This window comes from Papilio polytes, unplaced genomic scaffold (assembly GCF_000836215.1).
Source record: "Papilio polytes unplaced genomic scaffold, Ppol_1.0 DF824102.1, whole genome shotgun sequence".
NCBI lineage: Eukaryota > Metazoa > Arthropoda > Insecta > Lepidoptera > Papilionidae > Papilio > Papilio polytes.
Window position 1 is genome coordinate 4796041 of NW_013525102.1, and position 12709 is coordinate 4808749.

Sequence of the window (12709 nt, forward strand, 5' to 3'; positions counted from 1 at the left end):
TAAGTATATAACGCATCTTCATAAGCAATGCTGTATGTTTTCTCGGCACATAATATCGGTTTTATTGTTATGTAAAACCGTCATATTAATTTAGTTTAGTTTTAATCAACAGAAATAGTCATAGTATTTTGAATCTAACGCTAAGAAAAATTAGCATATATAACTCCTTAGAATTACATTGTACAAGATTCCGCCCGCGACTCCGTCCGCGTGGAATTAAAAAATTAAAAGTAAGTATCCTATGTGTTCTTCCAGATTATGTTCTCCTCATCCATCTATCTAAACTTTCGCATTTATAACATTAGTATTAAGTAGTATGATGATGTCCCAGTGTCGGTGTCGGAGTGGGTGTCGGTGTCGGAATAGTTGTCGGTGTCGGAGTGGGTGTCGGTGTCGGAATAGGTGTCGGTGTCGGATTGGATGTCGGTGTCGGTGTCGCAGTACGCACCTCGCGCAGTATGTCGCGCAGCACTTGCTGCGAGACCTGGGAGCCGCGCGCCTGCACCGCCGCCAGCCGCTCGTAGTACCGCGCTATCGGCGCATCGTACTCCACGCCCCTACACATATATTTGCTTATTACATTTATTTACTTTACTTATCTACATTAACTATATTTAAAAATCTGTACAAAGCAAAAAAAAAACAAATATTTTGCTATTTATGTATTGTACTTCATTGATAATTAAAATTTCTTAGGAATGAAGTTAAAGTAGGTTTTTGATACCAGTAATGAAGTTAACTGAATAGGTTTCACTCGCGTCTGCTATTATATTATAGTAATTAATTATTTAGATCGAGGAAATTAATACAAAGCACTCTATTACCTCGACCGTTATTTACTCAAACAGTAAGGCTATAAACTTTGCAACTTTATTTGCATATAAAAAAGAATTACTTTCAAAAGTCGGTGTGAACTAATTAGTGATGTCATGTTATGAGATCACCATTTAAAAGCTCAACATAAACATCTCGGCGGCGGAGGACATAAATCTTAATTAATATGTCCAAGAATTATTATAGTAAGAGACTTTTTTATCGCATACAAATAAAAAATATCCTAATGTTATCATGTACAATACAATAATAAACAAAGTCACTAATTTCAGCAATGTTTCAATTTTACAATGTCGTAAATATGTCCTTACATTTATTTGTCACGTCATAATTAAATACCAAAGAAAGTCTATTGTACAAGTGGTAAAACAAAGAACAAACCTGTTCGCACACTCCGTGCGATAAATATCCAATAGCGACAACGAGCTGGGATTGTCCTCCACCAGTCGCATCTGCGGCGACACGGACACCACGCGAGGCACCGTGAAGTGCAGGAATCTTCTGGAAGTTTCCTTCTGCTTGCCTAAATAATGGTTAAGCATCCTCAGGAGCTGGAGAACTCGTTCTTCCCGCCTAGCGTCACCCAGTCCGGAGTCATTGACGACTAAGTATGGGTAGATCTTGCCGTTGTGTCCGCGGATGTAGAGGCGGCGCGCGGACGTGTTGTGTTTCTGCACGATCTCGACGCGGGGCATGAAGCGCGCGATGCGCACGTGGTAGTGCGTGTGTTTGGGCAGCAAGAACTCGCCAGGCAACTCTATCTCTGCCGTTTTCAAGTTAAAGTTCGATAGGAATCTACATTTTTCTTCGATCAGGAATGATCTGTAAGAATTTAAATACATGCTAGTACTTATTTTATACTAGCTTTTGCCCGCGACTTCGTCCGCGTGGTTTTAATAGACAACAGAAGTGAGTAGCCTATGTGTCCTTCGAGACTATCCTCTACGTCTATGCCGAATTTCATCGAAATCCGTTGAGCCGTTTAGGCTACAAGCTCTAACAAACATGCATCCATCCATCCATCTAAACATTCGAATTTATAATAATAGTTAGTGGGAAGTAGGATTAATTAGTGATTATATCGAAGTTTCATTGTAGAAGATACTTACTTGGGTAGAACTTTAGTTTTGGCTTCAAGTATTTTAACCCATTTTCTTAGTTTTTGTATCAAATTCTGCAGCCTCATAGCGTTGGGCTGCGTGAAGTCGAAGTCTGCGGTGAACTGCGTCTTCATCTTCTGGAAGACGGGGTCTTGCACGGTGGCCTGCGCGCGACGCGCCAGGCTCTCTGAGGCGGCTGAGGAGATTGCACCACTTACACTTATTGAAATATTTTCTACACTTACAAATGGAGCGCTTATTACATTCGCATATTAAATATACACTTAATTAAAGTCTGTTTAAAAATATAAATTAATCGCTGAGCACATTTAGCAAGCATACAAGCGAGCAAGGTTACATAAATTATATCAAAATATTTATCAGTTTTTTCGTAGGAAAGAAAATTAATTTGTAATGTATCGGAACGGCGCTAAAATGTTCAATTGTCTGTGGTCCGGTAGTTACTTACGTATTAGCAGGCTGTAAAGGGAACAGAATGTAAGCGTGGTTGTGACTCACTGATGCCGATGCTGATGCCGAAGGTGGAGACGACCTTCTTGACGAAGTTGAGCGTGTGCGGGGTGACGGTGGCGTCGGCGACGGCGGCGCGGTGGTGGAACGCCACAACGTGGCACTTGGCGAGCCCCGCGCGCAGCTGACGCAGCACCTCCTCGTACCAGTTCTCGCGGAACCACACCATCTTAACAACATATCACTCTCTTAATACACAATATGACATTCAAAAAACCCTTGACACCTACGCATCTTCGACGTTAGAGGTGTAATAAAGTTGTTTGAGTATTTTTAAAAAGTAGTACTGATTATATACTATTTAGAATTGCTTTATCATACTAATATTATAAACGCGAAAGTTTAGACGGATGGATGTTTGTTAGAGTTTGTAGCCTAACGACTGAACGGGTCTCGATGAAATTTGCCATAAACATAGAGAGAAGTTTGGAAGAGCACGTAGGCTACTCACTATTGTTTTAATTTCACGGGGTCGGAGTCGTGGGCGAAAGCTAGTATAAATATAATTTGAAAGTTGTACTTGTAAGTTACCTGATCAACGATACCCTCTAGCGAGGAGAGCACGGTGGGGTGTATCTCGCGCTGCAGCTGCATGATCTTGGAGCAGCGCCACATGGGCATGGTGGCCTTGATGGCGCCCGCCTCGCCTGCACTGCCGCCCCCGCCGCCGCCCCCGCTCGTACTAGCCCCCGCACTCTGCTGCGGCTGCTGAAATACGAATATATTGTTTACTTTGACTCAACTGTAAATAATTTTTCGAAAATGCAATGTCTTTAATCGAAATAAAATAATAAACAATTGACAAAAACCAAAAATTAACAGTTGTGCGATTTTTGATTATTTCGCAGCCAATTTAACTGTTTAGTTACACAATTAAAAATCGTGTAGTGTGCGCACCTCCATATCGGCGCATAAGAATCAAAGCGAGACAAAACAGTTGCGCGATAGTTCAGTTTCAGTATTTTTTTTGTTGTTTCATTCCCGTTCATTAGTTAATCACTTTCAATACGACATTGTTAGTTCACAAAATTACCAACTGCCATACAACCCTTTTCCGGTTTACAATACATAATTTATATAATGTGTAACTAACAGCAGTGGAGGTGGAGGCGGCGGAGGTGGAGGCGCTGGAGGTGGAGGCGGAGGTGGAAGCGGTGGAGGCGGCGGGCTGGTGCGTGTTGGTGTTCTCCGCGGTCTTGTGCCTCTCGCGCTGCTCGATCTTGAGCGTGAGGTAGAGCGTGCGGATGGGGAAGTACACCGCCTGCGGGTACAGCCGCCCCACCTGTAACAGATACATACCATATAAATTTAAAATTTTCAAAAGATCACTTAACTATAATGTCAGTTTTTTCTGAATTTTATCTTCTTAGGCTAAACAAAACATCAATAACACCATAAGCTCAGAATATCTCTACATTCCCAAGCTCTTAGCCCACCTTATATGACCAGGCTTAATGCTGATCGGTTGACAAAATATCACGAAAGAATTTTTAACATTGGCTTAATAGTTTTTGACCTATTTCAAAACGTACAAAAAAAACAAATCTTTCTTATTTATAATATTAGAAATATAGAATAGAGTAAATAGTAAATAAAAATAATAATAAAAGTAATTGAGGGTATACTAACATGGCTGAGCAGGTTGAGTATGACGTTGCCGTCGTATTGCACGATGCAGGCCAGCAGCTGCGGGATCCAGGGCAGCCACTGCACCGGCGGCACGCCCACAGAGTACTTGTCCAGCGCCTCCGCCAGGCTGTTCTTCTCGTCGTCGAAGCTCAGCATCCACAGCACCTAATTCACAATTAACAACTGGTGTAATATCATCCGCTATACATTATAAAAACATTATTTGACTACATTCTGTTAAACTTTAAATTGCAAATATCAAAATTCAAATTCCGAAATGACAACTAAGGCCATCGCCTAAGACTTATCGTTACTTTGGCAATTTTGCTTATTTGCTGTTCGTAGTTTTCATCCCATTCCCCTAAAGCATGTTTGAGGTGTAGGGCTTTTTATAAAGAAAAAAAAAACAAATGTGTTTTGATAGATTAATGTTTTTCTAGTTTATAGAGTAGCTAATAAATACCTTAGCGCAGTACTTCCTCGATTTAGATTCATTCTGATGGCGGCAGGCGTGCAGGAAGCATGTCATAGCCGACACCCCCACGGATATCTGCCGCGGGTCTCTTATGAATATCTGCTCCAAGTAATCCCCCCACAAGGCCCAGGCCTTCACCAGCGTATCGTGCAGCTGTACCGCCGCCGCGAACGCTTTGTTCGCATCTTCCGAACGTCCGAGCTGCGCCAAAAGTAAACCTTTGAACGCATAAAACTCCGCCGTCATCTCCTTTGTGAAGTATTTGAAGTTGGTGGACTCTATCATCTCCAAGCCTTCGGTAAGTTCATCTCTTCCTTCAGTCCACGACATCTGAATGTGGCACTTGACTTGCTGTCGTATCTTCTGGAAGCAGTCCACTATCGGGACACTAGGTATCGTGTAGATACGGTGTAGGGAGTCGAGACATACGCCCGATAGGTTATGCTTCCTTGCTATTTTCGCAAAGTGTATTATTGCCTGAAATAAAAAAATTAAAATAGTAAAATAGTAACTATTCATTTTTTAAGAATTGATGTCATCATGCCATGTATGGTTAAAAAAGGTAAAAAAAGTACTGTAAGACTAACCTGAGCGCTGGCGTGCACGCCAAGCATGCTGTGGTTGGAGGCGTGGTCCGTCTGCGAGTCGTAGTGCGAGGCTATGAACTGGTAGTGGTGCTGGCGCCAAGTGAAGATGGCGCCCCAGTGCGACAACGGGTCCGCCACCACCGGCAGCCGATTGCGCCACGTCTTCACGATCGCCTTCATGTCGTGCAGCGACGTCGGACGACTGTGCAGCAGACCCTGAACACAACATATTAAAATTCATATAGTTACATTGTAAGTTAATATTCAGAAATATTGAATTGTGATATAGACTAGCAAATTGGTCCTTTCTGTCGTATTGCACCGTCTTTTAAGTTCACACACGAACACTGCTGTGAATCCCGCTTTCTAAGCAAGATAAAGTTATAAGGATTAATAGGAATAATCTTGTTAATATAAATGTGAAAGTTTGGATGGATGGATGGATGTTTGTTAGAGTTTGTAGCCTAAACTGCTGAACATATCTCGATAAAACTTGGCATAGATGTAGGGCATAGTCTGGAAGAACTCATAGGATAATTACTTTTGTTTACTTCTAAATCCGACGAAGTTGCGGGCGAAAGCTAATGTCTTTATAGTTTTTGTATGTGAGGAGTGTGAGGAGTGTGAGGAGTGTATGGTGTGTGGTGTACGGTGCACTGACTGTGTGTATCTGCGCAGCCTCGCTGAGCTCCATGAGCTGCTGGGGGGCGCGCAGCAGCGGCAGGTGCGCGTGCGAGACGAGGCGCGGCAGACGGCGCCACTCGCGCAGGCACTGCGTGGCCGCCGCCTCCGCGTGCCGCTCCACGCCGCCCAGCTGCTGCTCGCCGCCCGCGCAGATGCACAGGTAGCCGCGGTACAGGTTCACCAGCCACGCTGCACGTATATTGCACACAAATATTTAAAACAATCTATACCAATATTATAAAGAGGAAAGATTTCTATTTTTGTATCTGAAATATCTATTTATAGTGTAACAAAAACTATTGGGCCGATTTTAAAAAAAATTAAAGATTTTAAAAATTTCAGTGTTAGAAAGGTAATTTATCTGTGAATACCGTCTGTGTGAGTATCGGTAAAAATGGCAACGGACTCAATTCTTGTCAAAACTCGGATAAAAAGATTTCATTTTTATCTTAACAATTTATATCACTTTTTTTAGAAAGGGAAAAGAAAAATGATAAAATTAATAGGGATTACATTATATTATTCTACCTAATTCTTTAGGACATCCATATTCCACTTCAGCGAGAGCTTCCTTCATGGTAGGCCAGTTGGGATTCCTCCAAGAACTTTCTAGAATCAAGAACGGATCTCGACCACCTCGCGTTACGCCGAGCTCGAGCAGGGAGTCCCACTGGTTCAGTTCCTTCGCGCATTTGATCCAGTGCTGGGTCCAGAGGCTGCACTCTTTATGCATGCTGTACGAAGACTGGTTGGCTAAGTACTCTTGTTTTAATTTAGCCATGGCGACGTCGTACGCCGCCTGCGCCTGCTCAAAGAAGCCCTGTTGCTCGTACGCTATAGCGACGGTTGTCTCTCGGTACTTGGCGTGTTTCTGCCACAGCCCCGACCACATGTCCTCCTCTTGTAGCAGCTCGTACATCTCCCCCAATGAGTCCAGAATCTCCTGTAAATCATAATAATATAAATGTAAAAGGATAAATGTGTGGATGTTTCCTAATGTATATCTATTTTATATAATTTCCCTGTTTTAAAATGCTGATATAAAAATACTAACCGTAGACGTAATACTTTCGCTTTCGTGATCATATATTTCGAATTGTTCACGCTGCGCTCGACCCGCTGCATGGTCGACTGCCATCTGTTCTAGATTCAACGTCATACGATGCCATAGATTGTGCGTTTTGCCCAGATACTTCATCATTGGTCTGTAAATTAAAACACAATATTTCATAAAAACACATATAAAAGCGTATAAAAATAGTTAATAGTAGTATACTAACGGTTTCATAGTTAAAGGTGGATTACAGCGAGCCAACGCCTCAACAAATGTGTTGAGCGCACTGAGCGGCTGGTCGCGCTGTATCACGTGCACGCCGGATATCAGGAATGGTATCGCTTCGGACATTACAGTCTGAAAAATATCATCGCAATGGGGATGTTTCCTAATGTTACAAATCCAAATAAAGTTATGTTTAATATTTTAAAGACAGCATTTTATAACCTATAATAACATTTAGAGACCTTGAATGTTTGTCTCAAATTAAATATAAATTAAAAACGTTGCAATAGTTTGCCATTACTCGATCTCAAACACCAATGACGTCACTTTCTCGCATATAACATGGCAGTGTGACCAACTTCAGTAAATGTCAGTGCATTTTGTAGTTATATATTTTTTTAAATGATTATAACAATTGAGTTTTCGTGTGTTATATTATGAGGACTCCATTATTAAGTGTTTTTATATTTACGACATATTTTACGAGCAAATTTTCGATCAATATGACGAAAAAAATAGTAAAAGTTATTTGAGTAGCTAATATTCAAATTTGACAGACCGCGACACGAGGTTTGTAAGCAAGAAAGTGACGTCATGAGGCGTTTTCGCGGTCTTTGGAGAAGTTGTTTTTAGTTAAGTGTTTTTGTAATAAAATGTTGCGTATATGATTTTATTATATTTTTTTTCATATTCAGATACGGTTTATCTACATAATAAAAGCAATTCCAAAAATTAGGAAACATCCCCATTAAAATGCAATTTCTTGACAACACTTTTTAAATCCATCAGGATTCTGTAGGTCATTATTAATTTGAGAAAACAGTGTTTTTTTTAATTCACGAGTTATAACTATAAATCTATCGATTCTAACTTCTATAAAAATAAAAATCGAAAGAATCATTAATTTACACAACCCATCCCTACTAAATTGACAAACTAATCTATCTTATAGACAAAGTATAATGTTACATCAAGTTGTCGTTCATCAAGTGCGCTCCATATTTTGGGCATGAGGCGCAGCCAGACGTGGTGCGCCAGCGCGTCCTCCATGTGGCAGAGCTGCGCCGCCGCCGCCACCAGCTGCTCCGTGCGCACGCGCCCCGCCATCTCCAGGAACTCCGACTGCGTCGCCACCATGCGGTTCAGCGCTCTTTGTCTGCACACACGTTAACATACAACACCTACTGCAGTCACTCCTGAGGGAGCCCTAGAGAAGGGTTACTCATAAACGAGGTTTAGGCTAAGCGACATCTGAGCTCGACCACCTCAAGCCCGGTGAATCTGTAAATGCATCTTCAAGGAAAACAGTGGCGTTCAGTCACAAAAAGCACTAGACAATTTATAGTAAATTACGACTATGAGTGTAGATTTCAGACACTAAATCTACATTTAGGGAGACTACTGAATGCAGCATATAAAATGCCATAAAAAATGATTTAAAAATAATAAGAAGAGAATCAAGTGTTAAACGTAACAATGATTGTTACCTGTTTGGTACATTCTTGGTCAAATCATCTTTCTGATTAGAATTGGAATCTAAATCCATATCCAGTACATCCTCCTTGTCCGTCTCCATAGTTTCACTGAAGCCTTCTGCGGACTCTTCCTTCACAGAGTTGTACACAACAAAAGACTTTCGATCTTCACTAGTGCCCAGATTTATAACAGCGGTTATGCTGGGAACTAAATACTTGGCGTTGGAAAGCCGAATTTGGGTGCCTAGAAAAAAAATAAAAATTAAATGATTCTATTGTAATTATTTTATAGTTTACAGTCGACATATATTAGAAAAAACACAAAAGTATTTATTTATTAAAGTACATATCAATAAAAAATGTCAAATACTCACTAGAGACACAAGTAACAAGTAGTAACTCAAGGCACTGCTTGATCCAGTAGTGCTGTCCGATGTACTCCCAGTTCTGCGTGCAGAAGATGTAGAGTAGGCGGTCGAAGATGCGCCGACGCACGCTCTGGTCGAACACCTCGAAGAACTTGGCGCGGATGTGCGGCTGCGGACAGCGCAGCCCCGCCAGGAACGCCGGCTCCAACTTCATCGACAGCTCCGTCATCTTCAAATGTTCATCTCTGAAATACAAAAACATTCATTAGTTTTGTAAACAATTTTTTTTTAATTTAAATTATGAAGATAGGTGTAAAATATTGAATATTCTGTTGCCCTTATATTACCTATAAACATAATTAATGATGTCGAGGAAGTGTCCATTAAGCTCCAGGTCATCTGGGAACCGCTTCTCGACGTACTGCATTAGTTTGACAAGCAGGATGGACTTCTCCCGCAGCGAGGGAGCGCCGCCCGACGCGCCCACGCCGCGCCACTTCACCCAGTCCTCCACCATGCGGATGATGGCTCTCATCACCTACATTACCAATATTTTAGAATTATGTATGATAAAAAAAATTAAAACGAAACAAGCAGGAACAAACATTACCTTAGCATCGGTAGTCTTTTCAATTAATCCAACAAGAACAGTACCGATAAACGTTTTTCTTGTCTCCCCAGGCATCACTGAGACGCGAGCTTTCAGGAGATCTAGTGCCAATATCTGAGGAAAACAATCATAAACAATTAGCAACTACACATATTAATCTAGTTAGTTGACTGTGCATGTGTGGAAAACGTATATTTACAAGTAAATCTGATGTGGCTGCATCAGGGTTAGGTGCGACGTGGTCGCGCAGCATGCGCTGCAGCACGCGCATGAGCGGCAGCAGCAGACGGTCCACGTAGCCGGGGCTGGAGGCGCAGCACGCCTTCAGCATCATCAGCGGGCCCAGCAGCGCGCCCGCGCCGCTCCCCACACCAGACTTCTCGTACGTCGCCAAACCCTCGAACGCGTATTTGCTCACACACGCGTACAAACTCTCCAATTCTTCGAACTGGAAAAAGATTTGTTTTTAATATTTTCCATCTATACTATACTAATATTATATATCCAAAAATATAAACATGAAAGATTTATATTTTTGGATTTTTGTATGTATTTGATTCACGTAAAAACTACTGGACTGATTTAAAAAATTCCTTCACCGTTAGAAAGGTTTATCTGCGAGTAACATAGGCTATATTTTTTAATTTCACGCAGGTGAAGTCGCGAGCAACAGCTAGTATTTTATAAAGCAAGACTTGTTCACGCTACCAGATAAATACGTAGTAAATTACCAGCTTCACAATATGTTATAAGTAAATATGTAAAACTGTGTCACAATAGCAAATAAAAGCGTAAATACCAAAAATAATTCAATTAATTAGCGGCGACTTAGTTACCTTGGAGGCCTGCGCGGCGCCCGAGGGCTCCGTGGGGAATAGCGCGGTGAGTTTGGCGAGCAGGTTGTGCATGAGGCGCACCACCTTGGGGTTGGTGGAGGCGACGCAGGCGGCCAGCCCGCGCTGCAGCGGCTTCAGCGCCACCAGGCACTGCTCGCGCCGCAGCACGCCCAGCAGGAACGTCAGTAGCTCCAACGCGGTGCAAGCGTTAGCGCATGATGCTACGTTAGTGTCCGCTGTTGCGAACACCTACCAAAAAACAAAATTACATTTTAATACGGACCAAACAATAAGGTTACGAAAAAGAGATGTGATGATGAGAGATGTGATGAAGATGATGTGTAAGGGCCTGTCCCACTACTGGATGATAGAGGCTCAAATAGCTCAAAAATGACGTCACTGTCGAATAAAGGAACAAAATCCAATATTTTCATCACATATTTTACACGTTGGATTGTTATCAGACAATTTACAATTTGGTGGGACGGGCCCTTAATATCTAAACAAATAATTGCGTGATACCTTATCGAGCCAGGACAGTTTAGGCTCGCAGAGGTGCGGCCACACGTCGGGTTTGAGGGCGGTTTTAAGCAGCAGCACGCAGCGGCGCGACAGCTGCTCGCCGGGGGAGCCGCCCACCGCCGCGCTCGTCGCGCCCATCACCAGCCCGCTGCTTACTACTGGGCCCTCGTTCACCTACAATATCAATGAAAATATGAAAAACTGGCTTACTTAAATCAAAATTAAGTAGCCTGTGTGTTCTTCCTGACTATCCTTTACAATTAACAACAGTAAAGGAATGGAACAAGTCGCCGACCACAGTGTTCCCGTCCAGTTATGGCGTGGGTGCCTTCAAGACTTCAAGAGCAGGGTTAATCGGCACTTATTGACCTAGCGCGCATCTATCCTTCAACCACGTGTTCACTTAGCTTAGGTGGAATCGAGGTTAAGCGCTGGTTTATATAAAAAAAATGCGAATTTTCGTCGAGAACTTACTAAACTTGTGCATTTATAAAATTAGTAAGAATAATAAAAAGGTAATAAGATAAATTTATGTATCTTAAAATATTATACAAATTTCGTTGCGTACCTGACAGGCGAGTCTCAGCAGCAGGTTGACGACGATGTCGACCTGTGCGCGGTCGAGCGGCTTGGAGATGTCGGGCTCGAGGCGCGACGTGCTGGCCTGCGGGCTGGCCCAGCCAGTGTTGAGCGCCTTGCGCGCCTCCCCGCCGCTCTCGTCCACCGACACGCGCTTTACAGCGCCGCTTGGAGATGTCGCAACCTATGTGAAAATTACGTTATATTTGGGGATTTCCAAAATATTATTAACTCGCTGTTCCCGTGCGGCTTCATCCGCCTTCATACCAATTAACTTACTATTGCAATCTTGCTTCCTTATTGGCAGCAGCTTATGGTCTCTTTTCCACATTGGAGTTTTTATCCGATTTATTTACCCCTTAAGTTTAATAGCGTGAAAATATATAGCCTAAAGCGTGACGTAAGTGTAGGGCTTACTATCAAAGAAAAAATTATTCAAAAATATGCTGTGATTGCTGACATCTTACGCCACAAAGTAGTGTGTTTACGCTTTATTATATTAGTATAGAAGTATAGATTATAGGCAACGTGTGCGTGTAATGAATACGTACGACAACGGTGTCATCGTGGGCGTGGTCGCGGATACGCTGTAGCTCCCACTTGAGCGCGACCTCGGCGAGGTCGACAGCCAGCCGGCGCTGCTCCGCCGTGGCGGTGGAGAAGCCCAGTCGCTGCATCGCCGCCACCATGTGCGCCACCAGAGCATGACGCACCGGGTAATACACCTAACAAAGATATAACACAATAAGGGTAAGGCCTGCCCCACAATTATTTTTGAATTACAGATAACAATGTAGCGCATAAAATATGTGATGGAAATATCGGATTTTAATACTTTATCTGATAGTGAAGTCATTTTTAAGCTATAGGAACCTCTATCAGCCAGTGGTGAGACAGGCTCTAAATCTATTCTCAAGAGGAATGAATTAATTTAGATTTTTTAATACAGCATCAAAGTATGACAAGCTTACCTTATAGTGCCTAACAACGAGTTGCAGTATATGGTAGAGCTGCTGCGTGGAGTGTCCGTCTTCGACGATGATCTTCTTGGTCCAGTGCGTGAGCATAGTGTTGCCGTCCTCCATGCGCTGCGGCATCGCGGGCGTGAGGATCTCCAGCGCCTGGCGCACCACCACGCGCGCCTCCAGCGCATGCGCCTTCAGCAGACTGTGGAACACTGCAACACGAACTCGCATTACT

At 42.7% G+C, this 12709-nt stretch overlaps 1 protein-coding gene across 1 annotated transcript in view; it reads right to left on the reverse strand.

Annotated features, from left to right (window-relative positions):
* The window catches only part of LOC106099620 (transformation/transcription domain-associated protein), a 29412-nt gene that overhangs the window by 6413 nt on the left and 10290 nt on the right, over nucleotides 1-12709 (reverse strand). Inside the window, exons 20-43 of the mRNA XM_013278211.1 lie at nucleotides 12481-12686; nucleotides 12061-12234; nucleotides 11499-11693; nucleotides 10931-11104; nucleotides 10409-10657; nucleotides 9772-10020; nucleotides 9573-9686; nucleotides 9310-9500; nucleotides 8969-9207; nucleotides 8607-8838; nucleotides 8089-8275; nucleotides 7121-7251; nucleotides 6895-7045; nucleotides 6369-6783; nucleotides 5818-6029; nucleotides 5157-5372; nucleotides 4558-5046; nucleotides 4095-4259; nucleotides 3559-3747; nucleotides 2997-3173; nucleotides 2454-2634; nucleotides 1944-2130; nucleotides 1216-1656; nucleotides 449-557 (exon numbers count right to left, since the gene is read on the reverse strand). Coding sequence (XP_013133665.1) covers nucleotides 449-557; nucleotides 1216-1656; nucleotides 1944-2130; nucleotides 2454-2634; nucleotides 2997-3173; nucleotides 3559-3747; nucleotides 4095-4259; nucleotides 4558-5046; nucleotides 5157-5372; nucleotides 5818-6029; nucleotides 6369-6783; nucleotides 6895-7045; nucleotides 7121-7251; nucleotides 8089-8275; nucleotides 8607-8838; nucleotides 8969-9207; nucleotides 9310-9500; nucleotides 9573-9686; nucleotides 9772-10020; nucleotides 10409-10657; nucleotides 10931-11104; nucleotides 11499-11693; nucleotides 12061-12234; nucleotides 12481-12686 — 5273 coding nt within the window. The remainder of the gene's footprint in view (nucleotides 1-448; nucleotides 558-1215; nucleotides 1657-1943; nucleotides 2131-2453; nucleotides 2635-2996; nucleotides 3174-3558; nucleotides 3748-4094; nucleotides 4260-4557; nucleotides 5047-5156; nucleotides 5373-5817; nucleotides 6030-6368; nucleotides 6784-6894; nucleotides 7046-7120; nucleotides 7252-8088; nucleotides 8276-8606; nucleotides 8839-8968; nucleotides 9208-9309; nucleotides 9501-9572; nucleotides 9687-9771; nucleotides 10021-10408; nucleotides 10658-10930; nucleotides 11105-11498; nucleotides 11694-12060; nucleotides 12235-12480; nucleotides 12687-12709) is intronic.